Raw genomic sequence first — 23,068 nt, 5'->3', positions numbered from 1 at the left:
CCTACAGATGATTTATGTAACAAAAACTTGAAATATACAGTATGTGCATGCAACCCTGAGCCTATAAGCAACACATTCAATTTACAATCAAACAAACTTATGAAACAGTTGAAATCGTTCACTTTTACAAGAAACAAAGTCCGGTACAGTCCGGTTAATTCAGTTCCCTGGTGTCCTCAGTGCAGGTCAAACGAGGTGAAACTTGGTAGATGTCTTTCACTTGTGGTGCATTTTGTTAAGCTCTGGGCTGTGACGAGAACATTTTTTGTCATGAATGTGGAACGTCACAAGTGATGAAATATAAGCAGACTTTTTATATTTTTTGGATAGCAGTCAGTCAGAAATCCCAGTCTTTAACCCACATGTATCTACAACTTGGTCTTAATAGGGTCATATGATTCATTCATATAAAGCATGTATAAGGCTCATTCTGTTCTGGTTTCATCAATTATTAAAAATGAATGCTTCACAAATGTAAAATATAGAGTAAGGTAAAATGCAGAAACTTACTTTTTCTCTAAGTTCATCTCGATAAATGAAGCTGAGACAAAGAAATCTTTGGGAATGGGAAAGAAAATTCAGGCCAAACTTTAATTTTTTTTCTAAAACAGCGCCTGGTTTGTACATCATCACACCATTGGCTGTTGTTGGTACAACACAAAACTAACGAGGAACCTGATAGGACAGTTCAACATGTCACTTTGGTGTTAATGAGTATACAAACACCTCTTTCATTTTCTTTACATCTTGCAGAAATTATTGATATTTTCCTCATCCTCTGTATTTTGTGTAAAATTAAATTTGTATGGTTTATGACACGGAGATAAGCTGCACTTGGAATTGTATTTGATATTTACATCATAAAACTCCCAGGAAAAGCGTTTACTTAGCCTACAGTATGATAATACGACTATATTATGTCTCTTTCATGATAGTTGCTGAACGACAAAAAGAAAACTTTTTAAACTGAGAAAAAGACGTTTTACATAAAACAAAAACGCATTCATAAGGTTATGAATGAGCATGTAGAATAATGATAGCCAGAGAGAAATGCTTGCACTTAATACATTTTCGAAACTAATTAACTTAAGTCAAAACTCCTGCGCAGTTTAATCTTGTAATGTAACATCAAAAGCATACGATTAAATGTTACTTTACAGTCATTTTAAACATCATTTCATGTTTCTTTTTTTTTTACCTTAACGTAGAACTAAGTACTGGAAAGTGACATTTTTAATCTACAGCTGTCCTGTAATTTATTTTTGTTAAATTAAAGCAAACCTGTGATGTGGCCAAAATGTACCCGAACACAGTTCACCAGAATGAGGCACCCATACAAACTCAGCCAGCACTGGCAGCTTGTTGGGTCAATAAATGACGACTGCAACAAGTGTCAACACACGTTGCAATTTCCCTTTAAAATGTAAAGATAACATTTTCAAGAGAATTTTTTTAAATAACAGTACGTTTAGTAGATGTTTCTAGAGAGGGCGCCTACCCGTCAATCTCTGCTCCTGTCACTTGCTGTCACCTCCTGTTCCGGTGTCTTTCAGCACTCCAACAAACAGGTTAAAAGTTCCCAGGTCCAGATATGTGTGACCCTCTAAATAGCTTCGGACATGAGGTGAATGAGACTGACACTGAGCTAAGTTTGCACCAGTTATGGTCCAGTGTCTCTCCTGCACACCAGTGCTGTCAGAAAACACAGTTAAAGTGCTCTGAGCCTGTTGCTGCTGCCTTCGGTGCTTTGCTGTCCTCACAAAGATCGTCTACAATACTAAAGATGGATCCCTCTGATAAGGGGAAATAAACTGGATTTTATTCTGATTATATAATACACCTGTCACACGTTAGTTAGTTAGTTAGTTAGTTACACACTTTTTTTGATTATAGAAATACTTTATTTCTCTGACGTTTTTGAAATAAAGTACTTCTTTCAACAATTTTCTGTATTTCTAGAATCTGTTATTGTGAAAATGTTACAAAAATGCTGTCTCCACATTATCCCCCTGCAGTGTATATTTTGAATTTTCGGTTGATTTTGGTTCACACCACACTTTTTGTGTGTGGTGAAAAAAAAAATACAATTGCCCAAAAATTCTAGAAACGTATGTGACTTCGTAGCTTTAAAGCAAAAGTATGTGCGGGAGTCATTTCTGTAGTATTGTTATAAAATATCTGTACTTGCAAAAACATTGTGAAGGAAAATAATTCTGATTCCTGGCTGGTCTGGGTCTGGCTAATTAAAGAGGAAGATCTTTTTTCATCTTTCTTATCCTTGTTATAGACTGGTAACTGTGTGTTTGGGTGCTCGGTTGTTTGCAAAGATACATATCCAATTTTTTTTAAATCATGATATTCCTTATTTTATGACTTCCAAATATGTAGCAGGGCTCCATAGCGAAGTGAGAGCTCGTTTCCTTTCACATCTCTGGAACACATAGAGCCTGTGTGCCCACTCTTAAAGGAACATGTCCCACTTTTCTGATATTCCCACCCTTAAATAACTCCAGCTGCTCCAAAACAAGTGTAGTGCTTGTTTCTAAAATCAATTTAGAAATTTCATATAAATTCAAAGTTGCCGTTTCAACAGCAAGCTGTACAAAATAGACTACAACTTGTAAAGTTATTATTTTTAACATAAGAAGAAGTCGCCCTGCAAGTTTTGGTCAATAATTCATTCCACAAGTTTTGACAGGAAGAGTTTTTGTCTAACTTCTTTTTAAATCCAGACTCGCTAAATGAATTAGCTTAGGAGACAGTTTGACTGATAGACATTTGAATCAAATCATCTGGTGGACTTTGTCTCCATCTACTGGTCAAGATGTGTTACAACATCTTTAGTTCTCTGGTTTGTGATGCTCGTCTCTTAGAGGATTCTTTTGTTAGGACAAGTATTGCTGGTGAAAACCAAGAGAGAATATCAAAAACACAATACAGACACGTTTTAAGACACAAATAATTTCTCGGCCTATATTTTGTTTATTTTGAATAGATTACTGAAAAGAATAGGGTCAACACATAGTATGTAAATATTAAGGGCCAACATAACACTCAATTTAAACAGGGAGAAGAAAGTGTGTTTATCCCACCACTAATTATGTTAATTCTTAGTGTATGTGCATGGGAGCCTCAAATGTGCATACCACACTCATGTAAAGACTCCGGACTCCCAAAAAGTCGTGATTCATGCTTATAGGGCCCAAGTACAAATCCTAAATGGAGATTCAAGGAAAGCAGTGAAAACTTGCCCCTTTATCAGCTGAAAGAGCAAACAGTGTAATTGTTTTATTTAATTCTGCATATTGAGATATTATATACTCAGTTAGCAAAGTTATTTTTAATTGGAGGGGGGCTTTCAAGCTGAGGAACTTTCATTTTGTGTCGTTTTGGCGCCCCCTGTGGAGAAAGTGGCACATCTCATCTCCTTGCCAATTTGTTTCCAACAAAATCAAAATACTTTTTCCATCTGTGACTAAAAGAGTCCAAGATGAATCTTGGACTTCACTTCTCAAGAAAACACCCTGTAAACGTTTTCCCATTCAGCTCACTTAAAAGAAACAGACCATCTTATATCTTGTAATCATGAGACGACTCACTGTTTGTGATGTGATTGTTTATTGCAGCAACACAAATGTAAAGCTAAGCAGCTTGTATACAGTTGGAGAAAACGAAAAAACAGTTACGTTAATTTCTTAAACACATTGTTTGTTCATCTGGTGAGAATTTTGAAACACTAACTTTTTCAAACCAATTCCTCCACATCCAGAGTCATACAAAAGAAAGGTAATGTGTATGCTACATTCTCAGCGAGATGCCAGTAAATTAAATCTAATTCTTCTAACATGTTTTATTGAAGCCCAGCAGATCTGCTCAATCACTCAAACCACGCATGTCTGAATGGTTCATAGATGTTTGCAGAGAGGCTATCAACGTAAAACATTTCATCTCCTGTTTTTCTACTGGAGGCATGACTGGAAACACAGAATGACCAGAGTCGGCAAATTAGCTCTAGGATCACATCGACCACTGGAACATTCACTGTGTCATTTTTTTACATCCAATTTAGAATTAATCTTTTCTTTTTACAATTATCGTGTACCTGGTAACGTTAACTGACAATATTGTAGCATTACAGGCTTTTAAACCAGTAACTTATGATTCTAGAAGAAAACAGGGCGAAGGGAGAAAGGGAACAGAGAAATGACAAAACAAGCCAAATATAGATCGTCCCAAACATAAAGTATTGTTCTGTTTGTAGCACCCAGCTCTATACTGCAGTCATAACACAAAAAGGCACAAGGAAAATCTTTAAACAAGAAAGAAAACATCCCAAAAGAAAGCAGAATTTACGCTCCCACTGACTACATCATTATAAGCAAACCCATTTATTTTGCAGATCGGTGATCTTTAACTGGAAATACTGGCCCACACGGCTGTAACCACGGTGGTCGCAAATATGTTTGTAACATATCTAGTATTTTAAGCAACGCCTTCTGTATCAGTCTCGTGTGAAGTGGATAAAAGAAACATCACATTAGAAGCGTTTGATTAAAATGTGACCAACAGAGGAATTGAAAGACACGCAGCTTCTCTGTGTTACTAAGCAGACGGATGGGAAATGATTTGATAAGAGCTCATGTAAAAACTTAGCACCATCTGAAGAAGCTACAGCGAGGAAAACATCAGAGAAGGCTTCTGAAGATGCAGACAACACGAGCCGTGTGTAGCAATGTATCGTATATACAGACATTATGGGAAACACTGTCCCCGATAATAAAAAACATCCACCCCTACAGTGAAATATGGAGGGCACTGCCTCCGATACAGACACACACTGGTAGAATAAAAACTACCTTCTTCTTGCACATTATGGAAGACACTGCTCCCGATAATGATGGGACGAGACGTGTACATGCACCGAGGACCTGTACTGACACAGAGAGGGGGGCCAATCCAGTGTCAGTAAGAAGGAACAGAAATCACCTCAGAGTTGTGCAGTTTGAAGAGAAGTTCCTGAAGGCTGTGTGTTCAGTACGGCCGTCGGTCCACATGTACACTTCTGTTAGCAGATGCTGCTTTTGTCCTTTCGACAGTATAACTGTCATAATTATGGAAGGCACTGCTCCCGATAATTATACATCGTTTTTTTTTATAAAAAGGCAATAAAAAAACTATTTATAGTGAACCCTGCCACTGATAAATAAATAACACAATAAATAGACGTACGGTTTCAGTTTCAGTGCCACATGGTTGGAGACCTTCTCCCTTGATTTTGAAAAAAGGCCTACAGAGGTTTGCTCTTAATGTCAGGAGGTGGACCATTCAGATTAATCTCTATTTCAGGTTATTCGTTTCATTACATGTAACAGCTGTTGATTGTCCAAAACGTTGCTTGAACAAATTCTTGGCCTGTCCTCTTCTTTAACGTCTGGCTCTCTGACGATGAGCTGAGTAGCAGACTTCAGCACAGTATGACATTTTTTAGCTACCAACACAAACGGGCTCAGGTTTGAACGTGAGGCTCCAGCAGCAGTAGCAGCGGAGAAACCAGCAGTTTTGATCTGTGAGAGCTGTGGTAGACATGATCAATGGTTTTGAGTCTTGTAATCTACTAGCATGTTGAGATTTGTTCTTCTCTGAGCTGGCAAACACAGCCTTTCCTGAGATCACGGTCTGATGATACTGTGCTGTAAAAACAGATCACTTTCACTACACTCAACTCGCTCAGTTTGAGTTGCACTGCCACCTTTTGAATGGCTGTTTCAGGTAGTTGTTACTAGCACCAACGTATTTAAAATGCCACGTTTTGAAAAATGATATTACATGAAATGAAGTTAGAAGAATGATAGAACTTTTTCTTTCTAAAGAAGGTAAAACAGAGGATGACCTACTATTATTGATATTGGTTCAGCGGGGGAAGTGAGTATAATCTATTCTAAATGTTTGGCATTGTGGAGTAGGCAGCTGAGATGATCAAATAGAAGTATTGGCTGTGATGTTTGTAACATTTACAAAAGGTTCCACCTTTAAATTTACTCAATAACCTTAAGTTCAATTTGAAATATGTGCCGCTGTGACAGTCGTTGAATCATCACAGCCGACTGGTTTTCACACTGTCAGTTTTGAAGAGAGGACCAAACCATAGAGAAGGAAGGAGAGGGAGGAAACTTTTTCTTCTCTTTTTTTTTTTTTTAGATTTCGTTATCCAAAGACCAAATGTTTCCTGCTAGTGAGTTGGCGCAGCCCTGAATGGTCCAGGTGGCCAGGGCGAACTGGTTGCGGAAAACATCGGCATCTGCATCGGGGTTGTCGGCACTGAGGGCTTCGAGGTGGTTGGTCAGACCCTTGAGAGTGTGAGCACCCGAACCCAGCAAGATGTGGCGGAAAGGATTGTCACTGGGAGACACATAGGAGGACAGGAAGTTCCTCTCCACCTTCAGAAACAAGAGAAGATGAGATGAAGGAAGATTTCTTAAAGGTCACTGATATATGTCCTGCTTTGATGATTACGGTTGAACATCTGTGTCAGCCGATATCGGCCATGTTTACAGACAATAATGTGGCGCCACCTGTCAATAGCCGATTTAAATCTGTTGTGTCAAGTCAATTGAATGCTGGCAAGCTAGTAAACCTAACTGCTGATTCAGAGATGAGGTTTTTTATTTGGAAGAAGGAGCCACCTGTTGGACAAACTCTGATTTGTTTTTATGATCAAATTTAAAAGAAAATGGAGGCAGTCTTATATTTAGATACGTCAAATCTCATTGGCTCATCTGAAAAACACAAAAAGGACATTTTTTTAAAAAACATTCTGTCAATGTTTATGTTTTTTTAAGTACAGCTTCAGTAATTTAACAGGCCCCTTTAAGGACCCTGGTTTCTTATCTAATTATAAACCTTCTCTGTACTGCTTTATATGCCAGACTAAAACAAATCTTAAAAGTCAGATCTGACTTTTTTGTTTAAAATTCAATCTTGTTGTGTTTCTGTAGACTGGACTGACAGCACAGAACCTTACATACTACTGTATATTCTCAGCAATGCAAAGAAGTTAATGACACCACCTTTTTCCACATTCACGTCAAACCATTTTTTTTAAAGCAGGAAGAAAAATATAATATGGACGCGTGCTTGTTAAAAAGCCCAAATGTTCCAAAGTAAGACCCTAATATATTTCTTTTGCATCTGAAAAGGGTCTCAAGTCATTTTAACTTTTTGGATACTTTCAAAAAGATAACGGATGAAGTTGTCTTACAGCCATGATGCGATCGTTAATGATGCGGCACATCTCGATGTCATCAAGGTTGCTGTTCTGGATGTCTGTCATCAGGTCATCAGAGGCGCGGCTGTACGAGCCCGAGGCCGAGTTCAACCACTGCACCGTCAGGGCCTTGGGCAGCTTCTGGGGCTGCTTCTGAAAACACACAAACACAGCAGTGATTTAGTGCTCTGAATAACAAGCGGAACGGACGTACATCTTCAGGGCACATTTAGGTTCTTAATTAAAAACAGACAGACAAAATACTGTGAATTTAAATGACGAGTTGGCTTCTTTAAGAGTGTGAATCAACAAGAAGGTAACGCAGACACTGTAGACAAACTGAGGCTCCTATCCATCACACACAAAAACAAACACACTCACCCTTCGCACAGACATGATTTTCCCGTTGATCTGAGCCACCTGAACCTTGATAGTCTTGCTGTACTTCTTCAGGTCGAACCGCAGCAGATGATCATGCACCAGCCTCAGCACCATGTGGCCGGCGAAACGGGTGGCTACTTCAGCGAGCTGAGGAACCTGGCTGGCCGTGGCAGCGTTCAGATTGTCCCGGGTGTCCATCGCTGTGCCAAAGAACGAGTAGTGCTGAGAGCGAACAGAGAGAAACAGTTAGATAACATATGTCACAAGATGGCTAAAGTTTTGTTGATTTAACATGTGCAGCGGGTGACTTACATCTTGATCTGAGTTGAACCTGAATGAAAGCGAGGGAATGCCAGAAAAGGCGACAAATGGATACGCAGCGTCGTTCATCCTAAGAGACTGCAGCCTGGAGAATAAAAACATGAAGAATTCTGCTTTAGCTGTGATTTCTTTTAATGCTGGTACATATTTAGGAGAAGAAGAGTAGAAGTAGAAACTCGTGAACTTTTTAAATCCCCAGCCAAGGTGATGGGTAAATGAAAAAATTATACAGCCAAGCTTAACGTTCATGAATTCTTTTTTTGTGTCACATACACATTTGTTAAACTTTAATTACATTTCACTGAAAAGTAAGTCACGAATCAGATCATTTTTCAAATTAGCTAAATAAAACAAAAATGGAGAAATTATGAATTAACTCGACCTTTACTTTTTTTTTTTTTTTTTTAAATGGCTGATTTGCCTCCCCTAGCCACCACTTGTTTGAGCTGTGACAAATAACACATGACATAAGCAGACACGTGTGTATGTTTGCACTGGCTGCACTGCCCCATGAGTTGTGTGAGAGAAAAACAACAAATAGGGAACAGGACTTTAGAGACTGTAGCTTCAGTTTTTGGCCCAAACACAGTCCTGTTCACAAGAGTCTGTATGGATGAGGTTAAGAACGTTACCTAACCAATTGCTGTGACATGCAAACACAGGCGGATATGACAAATTCAGACCAAATGACGGGGGAAAGGGAGAAAGCTCAGATTTTGAGTCATCACAGTAGAGGGAGAAAGAAGCTGAAGCTACACTAAACATGCTACAAACTCGTAGTATTCAACTAATCTGGTACAAAAATCTCCCACCATGTGGCAGATAGCGCCTCTCAGATTGACTCAAACGAGTAATCAGCCATCATTTGATGATTGACAGGCGTTACTCTCAGACTCTGGCTAATAGTGAGACGGTGGTTCTAATGGTGATGTATAAACACTGATGGACACTGAGGATGTGACTGGACGAACAGAGTGCTCAGACTTACACATTTGCGTCCAGGTTGCTCCTTGCAAAACGAGCATAAAGAGACACCGAGTTTAGGTTCACCTGTGGACAAAACAGATGTATGAGTACATTTTATCTTCACTTTCACAAACGGATTAAAGACTTATGAAAAATAACGGGGGCTTCTCCTAAATGTGCTTCAATGACTGGTGATTGCTTTTTCGGCAGGATAAGTTATAAAAACGATAAAATCTAGGGCATCAAAGCACAATTTATTTAACTATCTTCATGAAAAAAACAACAGAATCACATTGAAAACATGGTTTATTAAGAAAACAAGTTGATGGCATGTTAATATAGACGGGTCACGGAAATCCCTCCAGCTTTTGTCTTACCTCCCTCATAGTGCTCTCGATCAGACTGTGCATCAAAGGGCTTGCTGCTACTTTAAATTCACCTTGGCCTGCAAAGGAAGACACATTCAGCCGTTGTGTACCACCTCATGTTGCATGTTTTGAATATTTAACAGCTTAATCTGAAGTTAGAAGGTGTCTGAAGTTAGTACCTGTTACAACAGCATCCAGGTTGATGTAGGCAAAGGCTTTCAAGCTCAGAGAAGAGAGATAACCCTGCATAAACAAAACACTGTTAGAACAGTTCTGACACAGAAAAGTGGCATCACCGCATGGACAAGGGGGAAAAAAACTCATTTGGGAAAACTAGAAGTAGCAGTTCTTACCTCCAACCACTCGGTGGCACCAATGTTCCCATATTCCCCAGCCGTCCAGCTCACAAACACAATACTTCTCCTTGGTTTGAATCCATCTGTGACGAGAAACCAAATTAACATTAACTGAGCTGCTCCATAACGTTAAGGAGGATCTGACATGAAGGGTAAATAACAATATAGCACAAGAACACTTAAAGAGAGCTGCTGAAGCTTACCGTTCTTCACCATGTCTGAAATGGAACGTGCCAGCTCAACAAGGACACTGGTGCCAACGGTGGACGCAGCAAAACCTGGACCCCAAGCGTCTCTCTGGGCACCAATAACCACATATCGGTCTACAATGTTAAAGAGAACGAGATGGTTAGTAGACAATCATCACTTATTTGTCATCTATATGAAATAAACTTCTGATTGTACCTGGATCCACAAAGCCTTTTATGACCCCAAAGACATTGCTTATCTTCTTCTCTGTAAGAACGTTGCTGACATCCACGGTAATTATATCTCCTTCCTCTCCCAGTTTGTAGAGCAACCCCCATCCACTGGGCAAGTTCGGACCCCCCAGCTCTCTGTGGAATGTACACGGTATACATTAATGATGCAAGCAGAGGAATATCTGGTATAGATAAAGCCCTGAACGCATTACTATAATCTGTTATTACATCTATTTTCATGTGCACTGTTTCAGGTGCGCCTTACTTCAAAATGCCATCAGCCATGCTGGTTGAGATGGTTTGAGCCAAGATTTTTGGAAGGCCTGATGACTGGACAGGTGGAAACTGGGTGTGGTTGAAGGAGGGGAAGCCTGGGGTGTAGGGATCACCTGAACCCATGTGGACCTGTGAGACATTTAGGGAAGACGGATGGATGGAAAGACAAAAGTTTAAACAAGTTTGTCCAGCAATCATTGCTCTTATGAGTTGCTCGAGTTTTACTATCAAGCTTCTGAAATTAAAATCAGAAGAAAAAATACATGAAAATAGACTGAGATTTTGCTTAAAACATTACAGGCTCAGCTTAGCTGCTTAGAAGATTTATTTATTTTGAGGCTGACAGAATTACAGATACATTTCACATTCATCAGAGCGTGTGTTGTTGTATCTGCTTCCTCTTTCAGTTAACTTGACAACGTTTTCATTGTGATTCATTGGCCATTACCTGGCAAATGCATTTACTTCCTCCTAACATATTTGCTACCTTATTAATGCAATACTAACACTACTTATATAAATACTAGCCACTGTTGAATGCGGAAACAGTTGATCAATATAAGAAATGTATGAGACACATTTAATGTACAGTAGAAATGCTGAACGTGATTTAAGTGTGAAGGAAACTGATTGTTTTGTTTATGTGTGTCCACCAGCACTAATCGGCTCATCTCAATCAGTGTTGATCGTGTTTTCCAACTTAAACCTAACGTTCCATTGGTGACGGTAACGGCTGTTTCTAATACATTTTTGTCAGTGTGCCAAGCTTGTTACTGCTATCAGCAAACAAATCGCATTAGAGCACCATAAGACTCTGATAACGCAATGATGTCGGGGCAGCACAATACTTAAGTGCTCACTTTGGGTGCCCTCCAGAAATGTTTTGTCAACATTTTATTTGAAGTCTACTGAGCAGTTGATCAAGTTTGTGTTAGGCATCTTCTAGAGGAATTTAAATTACCTTTCTTTGATAACCCTTCTTAGAAAAGAAAACATATGAATGCCTCTTCTCATTGAAAAAGATTGGAAACGCTAGGTGGACAAGGGGCATTATATAAGCAGTTTCATCCTCCAGCATTATACACCTGTTCACACTCACATGTCCAAACAGAGGGGTGTCTTCCTTTGTGTAACCTGAGGGGTCTGGGTAGATCAACACAGCAGAGGCATTCATCTTGGCAGCATTGGCCACCTGTGTACACAAAGGAGTTAAGGTAAAGGAGGGGACATGAACAAAAAATCTGTCCGACTGCATGTCTTGATAAAAATCACCCACCTTTTCAGCCAAGCTGATCCTACCGGCCCTGATCAACATGACCCTGCCGTTCATGTTGATGCTTCTATCCTGCAGTATTTTGAAGTCATTTTCCTGCCCGTAATGCGCATACAATACGGCACCCTAGGCAAAAAATGTATAACATTAAGATCACTTAATTTATTTGTATTACATATTTTAAATGTGCTGTTCTTAATTAGGCTTTTTAGATAACTTACTGTTGCTGTTCCAGTGGCACTGTAGGATAGAAATCCTTCCAGATTCTGAGCTGTCCCGTTCTTGAAAACAAATCTATTGAAGCCAGAAGCCGGGGGGTCCTGAATCTTCACAAAGTGCTCGTCAGTCCAGGTTTTCATGCCGTACTTATTAAACTTGGTCAGCACCTTGTTTCCCAAAGCCTCGTCACCTTGAGAGCCAGCCCGGTGGACGGCACTGGAAAACTCACTGGAATAGCAGGAAATCAAAATCAGATAAATTGAGAAGAAAGGAACAAATAAGAAAACAGTGAATCACTTTCTGAAAATGAAACGCAAAGCTCACACACACACACACACACTGATAGGACACTCTACAGGTAGTCTGAGATAGGGGTGGGACAAAATATCAATACAGCCTCTTGTGACACAATCATCGACTCGCTGATGCCGAATATCCAAATTTTAATTAGATACAAAATATGTCAATTTGACTCGCTGTGTCACTCTTTGTGACTACTCAGGGTGGTGCTTATAGCATTAGCGAGTGTAACATGAACAGAAGTTAACTGGACAAAGAAGAAGTCGACAGCGGCATCATGTCAGACAGCATTAAAAGGAAGTTTGAAGCATGATAAGAGGTGAATCTGAAACCTAATTGCAGTGAATACATTCTTGAATCCTCCACTTCCTCCTTTTAAGGGAATTTTGTATTCTTCAGTTAATAAAATGCATCATTAAATGGTTGTCTTGCAAAGTATCAATTAATTACAAAATTGCTGCATTGTCTCGTATCACACCACATTGTATCGTTTCCCCCCCCCATTTTGAGAAGTCAATATATTAACCTGAAAACAGGCTCAAAGTTGGCTGCAGAAACTTTCTGTGCAAGGAGCTTTTTCACATCGTCCCAGTCCATGAGGGGGGCCGCACCGGTCTCAGGGGCAACAACTTTGTCAAAAGTTGCACAGATGGGGGCCACATCCTTCTTCCGATGAACCAAGAAGCCAATCAAGTACCCTGGAAGTATCAGTGAAATAAAATAAGGAACAACCAGAGAAAGACAAGAAAGATTGCATTGAGTCAGCACTATAATATGCCATAACTGCACAATTTGAATCTGTTGTACAAGCCGAGAAACAAAACCTAACTTTTAGATGTAAAAGCTAGCATTAGCCTCTCTATGTTGCTCAAAGGGGAGACACAATAATACCAGAGCTATTATTTCAGATGATAAAAGCAGATTTCTTTCTAAAACTCAGAACATATCCCTCATATTTCAGATTTATCCTGATTGAATTGTGAACATTGTGACATTCAGGTACGTCACCATCAGCATGTTTGGGAAAGACAAATCAATAAATAATAAAGAAGTTTAGATTGATCCTTGAGGAACTCCACACATTATTTTAAAGTTATGAACACTCAAATTATCTTAGCTTATCCATTAACATCTCCCTCTTACCGATGATGAAAATGAGGAGGGTGCCAGCTGCCATAAAGCAGAGGTTCTTCGGGGTGCGTCTGAGTTTATTAGTATCGTAGGGTTTGCGGTTGGCGTTGTGACTGAGGTGTTCTGCCACACCATTTCCCCCGACCTCCTCATCCATGTCCGACGACAGCTTCATCTCCACCTGGCTGTTATCACCTTCCATGTTCTGGGTCAAGTTGAAACGGGTGTAGGAGTGCGGCTCCCCGTTAAACTGTAATGACAGAATAATACAGCCCAGGGAAAATTATTTTTTTTTACTGAGTCAAGATTTTTCAAGGGGTTTTTGTAAAGTTCTGAAGTAAATCAAATGTAATCTTTAAATAAATGTAGTTTTTGTACCACTCAAAGCATAACTGAAAGTTAATATAGGTTTTTAAAGTTTATTAATACTTATTTGATAAGTGATAAAAAGGTCACCGTCACGGTTTCTTTGAAGTAGAAAACCATATACAGGATGCTTTGTTCTTGGAGCTTTAGTTTACCCAGAGGCTTCACTTGCCACCTAGGAAATATCCTCAGAACTTGTGGATGTCACCCACAGTAAGAAAACTTGGCATCAGCTTTTTAACAGTTGGGATTGCATGTTTTATTGTAGTAAATGAATCCTGCAGAAAGTGTGGTTTATGTGCGGTCTAATATTGGGTAAGAACCCGCTAAATTTACAGAAAGTGAGTTTCTCTTTCATTTTACTTTTATTATCAATAATCCTTCTTGATCACAATTTAACTCATATTCTTTAAACAAATTAGAATGTAACCTTCTCCTTTGTGAGTTTAGTTTGCTAATGTGATTAGAAGATTTTTAACATGACAAGCTATCTAGAAAAACACATCCTCATCATGTGCACATATGACTTAAATCTTTTAATTTCAATTAACCTTCAATTAATCATCTTTAAATTAATATGAATTTAGCATTTTAAAAAGATCATAACAGAATTAACTTACATTAGTTGATTCCCAAAAGTACACAGAAGGATGTTGAACGATGACTAAAAATCAACACTAAGCAGTAGACCTACCAAGAGGATCTGTCAAAAAGAAAATGACGAAGTACTTCCTGTTTTGACACAATTATCTTGTGGAGGAGGGATTAAGTAAAACAACAGATGTGAAGTTTTAATGAAATTTCATTATCCTTCGAAAAATAAGTAGTTCAAAATTGTTTAAATTAAGTGGAAGTCAGTCTCCTTAAACTTTCTGGTATAGATGGCAGAAAGTAAATGGCAATAAGCTAATTCTGTTCACACCTCTACATCAGTGGATCTAATTTATTGCAGGGATTATTTTGGATTATTTATTTAGGTCTATTTTATTATTATTATCTTGATTGTATTTACTGAGTTGAGTTAATTTAACAGCAATCATTAGCTCTTAGATTAGTATTAGTGGGATAAATTGATCATTTAAATCATGAAGACTTGATATATACCGTACTTTGTTTCTTGTTGTTGTGCACACTTCCCCCAAGATTAATTAAGTATTTGATTCTGATAAATTAAATGTCCGTAGCTTGCTCCTAATGAGTTATTGCTAATCATGTATTAAAGATATAATATCAATAACAAGTATAAGTCCCAATGCTGGTTATAGACCTTTTATTAAGTAAATGTAACTGGTGTAGATGTTGCCTAATGCAGTGATAAGAAAATAAACATGGGCAAATCTTTCTAAAGATGAACTCAGAGCACTAAAATTACAAAGTAATAAGTATTTGTTACACAAGATTCAAATAAGAAAATCATTCATTATGAATCAAGGTCAGTTAAAAACGCTCATTTCTGAAACACATGAAGTCTTACTGTAAGACAAGGCTTGTTATTACAGGATTTAAGGCTGTATTACAAGGCAGACAAAACACTCACAATTTTGGTAATCGTTGACCTTGCCTGATCCATTGCTGCTTCACAGGAGTCTAAAAAGGGAAACAAACAAGACAAATATTTGAGTGAAGATTCAGGGCTTAAGGTTAATTGTCGTCTACATCTTGCTTTCATATGTAATGTTTTAAAGATAACCTCAGGCTCCACCCAAACTCATCTTTGGTTAAAAATAAAGACAAATAACATTAATCCCCTGTAGTCCTGGTGGCTATAAATAACTTACATCTTTTAAAACAGCACCTTTCAAGTCCACAACTGGATGAGAGCTTTATACTCAAAGACAAATTTAGAGTATAACACACTTTAAGTTTTCTTGGCTGTGTTTACAATGCATTACTGTTTCATTTCTGAGAATAATGGGGTGTCCAAAGAACACGTCCCACCTCTTGTTCAAACATCCATGGGGTTTCCTTTGCTTCTAACTAGAAAGGCAGCACTGTTTCTCAGCACAAAAGACCAGTGTCCAGTACAGGTCAACACAGACTCCATGCCTCCATGTGAACACCATTGCCAGAGGAAAACCATAACAGAATAACTAGCTTCCCACTAGCATTGAATCAAAAGACAAGCCAAACAAAGCGGGTTTCAATTGAACACTGCAACAGGAACTGAAATTCAAGTCTTGTGTATATTTTCTTAAATATTCGAATGAAAAACCTGTGTAAAAGGAGACAGGCAACACGGCATGTGATCATCCTCAGGCGAGAGGCCTGCACTGTAAGGTGCATCAACTATATGAAAGGTCAGACAGGTCTTCAAACTGACTTTATTTTAGAACTAATATGGATCATTCATACCAACATTCTTTACTAAACTGTTCTTTAACATATTTTATATAATAGATGCGCATAAAAAATGAAAGACACATTTTTCCAGTGTAATATTTCTGACCACTCAGCGAGTTTTGTGTTGATTCGCCGTTATTTGACACTTGGTCAATGTATTGTCCTCTGCTGCAGATTTTGAACATGGCTGATGATTGACTTTGAGAAACATCGGTCATGAGTCTGTGAATCCAATTGACTATATAGGCTGATTTATAATATTATCCAATAGCATGTATACAATATTAACAGACATCCACCCATCAGCAAATAATGTGCCAGTGCCAGTAGTCAATGTTCATATGTTGCATCAAATCAATGTAATGCTGGCAAGCTTGTATACATAACTGCTGATTCAGAGAAGAGGATTTCTATAAGGCAGAGGAAGTCACATGTTAAACAAACTCTGATTTGTTGCCATGGCCAAACATGAAACAACGTAATATTTTTATTCCAGGCCCTCAATGCTGATCAAATGTTGTGTGTAAGCTTTAATGCTGCCACCCACCACTTAGCTCCGGATAATGTCTGATTCCATACTGCCATATTGCTCTACTTCCCGGATATAAACTATAGCATAGGAGACGGATAGCATCTCGTAGCTGGGTGGCTGGCAGGTTTTGATCTAGAAAATGGATATAAAGTTGTATGAAGGCTCTGTCATGTTAAACAGACATATATAACCATCTGACCAGAGCCATGCAATGTGTAATAACTAGCTTTAGTAGAGGACATAATGCTGCCAGTGCTAGCACTGCTAGCCACACTCACCAACCTAATTTGACATTGTTTACCCACAGACTATGTAATCCCGTGTTTGATAAATAATGCTCAATTTTGAATGGATAATCAACTGGAAAATTAGTCTTTAGGAACATTTCTAGTTTTGATCTTCATCTGGCTTGCCATATTTTATGTACAATCCAATATTGAACAATGTATGGTAATCATCAGACAGTTTTTCTACTGCCCTACTGAAAATGTACTTTTTAAGAGGTTTGCCTCACAGCTCTGTGACTATTCTTTTTCAGTGAAATTTCCTCCTTTGAGATGTATCTAAATGAACATCTTGTCGACAAAAATAACACTGCAATCACTTCCTTGTTCAGGACAAAAGCATAATGGTGTGCATGTGTGTTGTTTTTGTTCATATGTCGCTCATACAAAGAGATCCTCACAATAGAATTAGTACAACGTTGCACAATGTATCAACAACAAAGCACACCAGATAACAATGCACCTGTAGAAAAACACATATGGAGTGGAGAAAGGCTGTTTTAAAGTTACCACGGTATCATTCATTCTAGAAAATCACAAAGCTTTATAACAGAATCCTGCCATCTGTCTTGTCTCCATGTCTTCGCATTTATAGATTATGCTGATAGTTGAATGTTAGAGTGTGAAAGTCTAGCAAAAAAACACCCACAAAGAACTGGCCATATTTTTCACTCACATTTCTACCTTACACTGAACAATATTTGGAGCCCTATGCAAAGCACATTGTAAGTGAATCAACCCTTGTTATAGTCTGGTAAGCCAAAAGGACTGACTTTGAGTGCTTTCCTATTCTATCAAAAGGAGAACAGACAAAACACCCCCAAAACAAGCCTGGTCTTATTTACAACTTGTGTGTGAGAAGTACCGGTATATGGCATCAGGGGTTAAGCCGTCTTCACTGAACAAACTTTGGACTGAATTGAACACTGCTATGTTGACTGAAGGCTCAATCATAAACCACATACTCCAAAAATTGAAAAATCACACTGCAATTTTTCAATGTATCCAGAGGCTACTTTTTCAGTGTTAACGGGGAGTGATAAAAGGGGACAGAAAGAAACCTTGAACTTAAAATAAAGGACAAAAAGATGCTCAGCTTGTCTTGATAGATCATAAAAGCTTATAACTGAAGGGTCAATTCACAAGCTCCAAACTGGGCATTGCGTGAGGAGAGCTGGTTTGGGAGAAAGCCAAGGGGACACTAACGATCGGGCTGGCAGGCCTGTCTGCTCTAATTTGAAGCGCCAAAGCATGGCCTTGCTAAACCCCTACATCAGGCTCCAAGACAACCTAGGTAAAAAGCCTAACCTTTAACTCAAAGTGCATTTCAATACGGCAAATGAGGGTGCATACATGCTGCGCAAAGGTCATCACATAGCTTAGTAGTTAGTAAACATGCTGGCTATTCTGGGTGCAATGAAGAGAGGCTAACTTTAGAACATGGCCTGGCCTTGAACAGCCCCATGGCCCCCCAATAAAACGCTGTACATCAGAACGCAATGTCAAACAAGAGAAGAACTTTTGCAGCCTCACTTCTTTTTCAAACTTAACCAGAAGACAGTTTATAAATACCGATTTTAAATTGCTATCAAAAGAAGCTTAAGATGCTTTGTAAAGCTAATTGCTCTCTAACGTGGCCCAGCTATGTCTATAATCTTACATACCAAAAATACCAAGCCCAGGCTTAATACTTTAATCAGATTAGCTACTTTTTTTAGTTGAAGACCTATGGATATAAGCTAAATAAAAGAGAAGAATTCTGTTAAGGAGTGACAGAATGTGCTTTAAGTCCTTGAACGCGGCCATTTGCTTGTTGAAGTATCTGACTAAGAGACACAACTTGTATCTCTGAATTACTTTCAAACACGTGTGTGGGGGAGATAGTAAGAACAAAGTTGGTTCACACCCTTCTGGGAACTGTACTAGTAGCTATGGTCTGTCAGACTTGCTCAACTCGTTATGACTGGTTCTCTCGACTTTAATAGAGCTTGATGTTGGATAGAGTTCAATGGCATTCAAAGAAAGGAGCGATGTGAAACAGCAAGCTATTCACACCTGTTTTTTTCTCCTCTGTTGTAGGGTTGCTCAATTAACTGCAAAATCTGAATTTATCACAACAAATAAGGAAATGATTTTAGGTAAAATCAGAAATGCCTGGATATTATGACTATGCCTTCACACAATGTAGGGGATGAAGATGAAGCTCTCCTGAGCTATCAGATACCTCCGGATTTATTTGGGGACAATTTAGTGGTGAAACAAATATGTTGCCTGGATTAATTTTGGATTCAGGAGAAACACAGATATAGTGTAAAACATGAAGAACAGCAGATAGACATAGAACAGTTAGCTATAGGTTATGATGCATTCTTTAATTTCAGTTATACATCGCACTTCATATCATTATCACACCTTAGAACAACATTTTTCCCATATCAAGCAGGCTTACTCTAATGCAGACCAATGAGACAAGAACTTACAAGATTGCAAATGGCATGAAAAAGATCTGATATGCTTCATAATCAAGTGTGAGTTTAGTTCACATCAAAGGCTGCACAGCACTGCAGACAGATTAAATATCCCTGCCAGTGTTGAAAGGTGCGGTTTCCAGGTAAAGGGGGAAGCATGTTGCAACTTCCTCGTCATTTTCTCAGAAATAAACAATCCCTTTAGAGGAGAAAGAAGTGATTGCTCCATAAAGTTACTGGAGCTGTCAGTTGTGGCAAGAAGACTAGTGTTGTGACATTACCACAGTGCTTCTGTGAACCCGGCTGAGGGTTACTGAAGAAGCATAAAGCTGGAGGTGAACCCCCTCTCTCTTTAATAGAATACCTGAATCAATCACTCATTCACTAAATTAACCTATTGAGCTTAAAGGACAGGTGCAGCTCTCCATGCATTTTAAACTGCTCACATGCTCTGCTTTATATTTACTCCAAAAACATTACATCACAGTACTAGTTTGTGACCCTTAAATGCATCCTGATAACTGTCATCTTGGTGCTTAAGACTTTTAAGTTATTTGTGTTAAGGGTGATCTCAATGCTACACAGCATGTTTGTGCTTGTGGAAAATACAACGTTCAAAAAGGCAAATTGCCAACTTATCTAGTTATGCAGCAGACTAATCCTTTATCACAGATCATAAAATGGTGTGAACTCAATTTATTGGATGCACTTTGATCAAAAATATCCGCCAATAATTCCAAGACATGCCGGTAAACCCCTAGAGCCCTAAGGTCTTCCCGAAGCCACACAATTAAATGCTAAATAGTTAAGAGACAATTCTGTTCAACCAGTTGCTCATTCCTTACAGAAATCATGCACAGTGCACCAGGGGAAAAAAGACATTTAAGGACAGTAGCAATGTTTTTCATGTGCAGACCCCGAAGGGATGAGGTTTAATTAAATCATTTGAAAAAATGCAGTAGTTGAAAAAAGGTGCTGAGAAATCCAATCTATAACACGAGGTATATTGCTTTTTTTTTTAATACATACTACATTTTAATTGCAGTGGCTTTCACTCCTGTACTGAGGATTGCTAATCAAACTCTTTTAAAATGATCAGCAAAGTTGTTTACATAATCTTTTAGATCAAAGAATACGCATCCGCTCAAACAAGATACTTCATTAACCCATGCTTCACAAGCTCCAATGTAATGTGCAGTGCACCCAATTCACCAAACAGGTCAGCGAACTATAGAAGTTAGAGTACAAATACACCCTTGTAAAGACAGACAATTATACTACTTAACACAGTTAAATATGGATACTTTATAAGCAAAATATTCTCTCAAATATTCTTGTCTGAACCAAATTTTAAGAGAAAAAGAGTCACAAGGAAAAGAGAAGAAAATAACACTTTACAACAATTAGACAAAGAGCTACAACCATTGTATCAGAATCACGCAAGAGAACTCAGTGCAATGTTATTCTAAATAAAAAAAGAGGAAATTGGGACAAATAGAAACAGGTCTAGGAAACATTAATATGGGAGACTAAAGAGATGTGTGAGACAAAATTTAAAAAAAATATGGCGAGAGAAGGAGAAAATACAAGGGGGGGGGGCAACAGAGGAGAGGAGAGGGGAGGGAGAGGGGGAGAGGGGTCAGGGTTGGGTAGGAGTCATTGTGCAGTGGCTGATCATGTGAGAGTCACATTGGGGCAAAGCTCTGACTAGTTTGTGGGAAAAATGAAGCAGGACGGTGATGCAGGCAAATCCCTTTTATTAGGCTTGCACAAGAAATCTTAAAACAGCCAGAATTTAATTAAAATGAATTGCAGACATGAGCAGCAGCAGTTGTGTTGCATGCAGATGAAACATTGACCGCCTGTCCTCTTTCTTCAGGCAGTTTTTATTTTATTTCTTTATTACCATAATGTGGATGCTGGAGGTTACGGTTACAATATGCCCTACATGTCACCTAGGGGTCCCACCAGGTGGCATCATGTGTCTGCATGCATTGGATGCAAAGGATGACCACAATTTAGGAAGTAAAAGATCAATAATTAAGACTAATACTGCTGTAAACATTGCAAAAAAACTGCAAGTGAATCTCTTCTCCACAACACCAGACTTAATAACACGTTCAAACTAATTTTCTGTGTGTCTGACCTCTAATGCAATGAGAGAGAATTGTCAAAATGCTCTTTTCAAAGCAAAAACAAGCTTCAGCCAAGACTTGTCAAATTCACCTGCTGCCTGTCCAAGATGCGTGTTGTATGTCATACTTGTGACTTACACACAATAGCTCCTTAGTTACAACTAAAAAAACATCCAAATCCAGTTGCTGCCCTACCATATGTTGGTACAACATCTCTGAGAGGCTTTTGGAGCAACTAAATGTGTATCAAAAATGTGTAAATGCAGCTTGGGTTTAAAAAAAAAGAAGAAGCAGTCTAGCCTTGAGGTTATAGCTGTGTGAATATTATTGTAGTAGAGATAGCTTATCTTTGCAGCAGCCTTATTGCTCTCTGTCAAGGTCAGTAAACAGGGACAGTGTAATGTCTACCTACTGACACGGTTACCCCTGAGCAGGAGGGTCATTCAAGGAAGCTAGCTGTATTTAATGACAGCACAGTGCCGTTCACAGAGCTCAAAAAGAGCTGCTAGACGTGACTACAGGCTCTCCTCATTATGGCGTCCTTGTTGCATTGGCAACTTGACAGCTAACACTGTGACTACAGATTCATATCTGCGCTATAATGAAGCAATATGTGCCTTAACAAGTGACATGTGGAGTAAACTTCCTTTCTGCAGGCAGCTGTGATGTGCTTTGTTGAACATGCTAGGACACGTTAGCATTAAAATAATCAAGATGACATAAATTAAAAAGTTGGTTCCAAGAGTCCATACAATGAAATAATACAACATTTAGCATTTATTGATACATTTCATGATAAAAAAAAAAGAGGGATTATAAAGTTCTATATTCACAGCCCGAGACTCGTAGTAAATGCTTTATGATGACGTTAAAGCTACATTAAAGATTCATCTCTTACAGCTTAAAATGAACTATGTTACCTAGCTGTTTATTACGGTTAAAGCTCTCTCACCTTCTCTTTAAAACAGCTCAATCTCACTGTCGTCTTCTGTGACAGCTCTTAACACGAGGTTCCTCTCCTCCTGGTTGCTTTCTGCTTCCTATCTGCTCTCTTTCAGCCGGTGTCCTTGACCATGCTGCCGGCAGTTTTATCTATGGGACTAGTACGCGAGTGGGGGCTGGAGACGTCACAAGACGTCACTTCCCTAACAGCGTTTTTCTCGCGCCAAAATCAACCATCGCGAGATCCTGATCTGTTCTGCAGAATAGCATAAAGAGCCTTTTTAGGTCATTAGACATTTTGATTGTATTAAAAATTATTATATTATATCATATTCGATTATACAACTCTACAACGAAATTAGAAACGCTTCAACTTATTAAAGTGCACAAACATACACATTATAAAACATTATAATGGGAAATTCTGTACTAGAATACAACAGAATATAGCCTAGGCTATCAAACATAAAAACATCCACAAACAACAAAAAAGACAAAAAAACAAATGGACAATGGTGAAAGCCTGGTTCTGGGACGGTGGCATTTTTATTTGCATATGTGTATGAATCAAAAAACTTTCTTATTCCTGGCTAGAAATTATTGTAAATAATAGTAAATAGTAAATCAAAATGTAAAACTATAGAAAAAAATAGAAGCACACCTTGTTTTTTGAAAGGAAGAAACTCATGATACCTTCATCATGGATAACCTCATATAACCCTCA

The 23,068-nt window shown here is 38.5% G+C and overlaps 2 protein-coding genes across 2 annotated transcripts in view; both read right to left on the bottom strand.

Moving 5' to 3' along the window:
- The window catches only part of LOC132978929 (activated CDC42 kinase 1-like), a 60,907-nt gene extending 59,157 nt beyond the window's left edge, over nt 1-1,750 (bottom strand). Inside the window, exon 1 of the mRNA XM_061044304.1 lies at nt 1,499-1,750. The gene's annotated coding sequence lies outside the window, so the exon portion shown is untranslated. The remainder of the gene's footprint in view (nt 1-1,498) is intronic.
- A 1,851-nt stretch (nt 1,751-3,601) lies between these two features.
- On the bottom strand, nt 3,602-22,493 carry LOC132978928 (transferrin receptor protein 1-like). Its single transcript, XM_061044298.1, has 18 exons — nt 22,355-22,493; nt 15,181-15,230; nt 13,290-13,527; nt 12,673-12,844; nt 11,849-12,074; nt 11,631-11,753; nt 11,454-11,546; nt 10,344-10,483; nt 10,062-10,213; nt 9,860-9,979; nt 9,654-9,739; nt 9,480-9,543; nt 9,310-9,377; nt 8,955-9,016; nt 7,958-8,051; nt 7,646-7,867; nt 7,259-7,417; nt 3,602-6,437 (listed from the first exon to the last, which is right to left on the bottom strand). Exons 2-18 carry the CDS (start codon nt 15,211-15,213, stop codon nt 6,195-6,197), a joined length of 2,295 nt encoding a protein of 764 aa, XP_060900281.1. The 5' UTR covers nt 15,214-15,230; nt 22,355-22,493; the 3' UTR covers nt 3,602-6,194.
- Between the last annotated feature and the right edge of the window lie 575 nt (nt 22,494-23,068).

Source organism: Labrus mixtus, chromosome 8, assembly GCF_963584025.1.
Source record: "Labrus mixtus chromosome 8, fLabMix1.1, whole genome shotgun sequence".
Lineage (NCBI taxonomy): Eukaryota > Metazoa > Chordata > Actinopteri > Labriformes > Labridae > Labrus > Labrus mixtus.
Note: the sequence above shows the minus strand (reverse complement) of the source record. Positions and strands in the feature narration are given on the sequence as shown.

Coding starts and splice junctions, on each gene's coding strand:
- LOC132978928 (XM_061044298.1), bottom strand. CDS start 15,213: ATGGATCAGGCAAGGTCAACGATTACCAAAATT. Junction 11,754..11,848: donor GTGCCACTGGAACAGCAACA/GTAAGTTATCTA, acceptor TTTTTTGCCTAG/GGTGCCGTATTGTATGCGCA. Junction 7,418..7,645: donor AAATCATGTCTGTGCGAAGG/GTGAGTGTGTTT, acceptor GTGTGTTTTCAG/AAGCAGCCCCAGAAGCTGCC.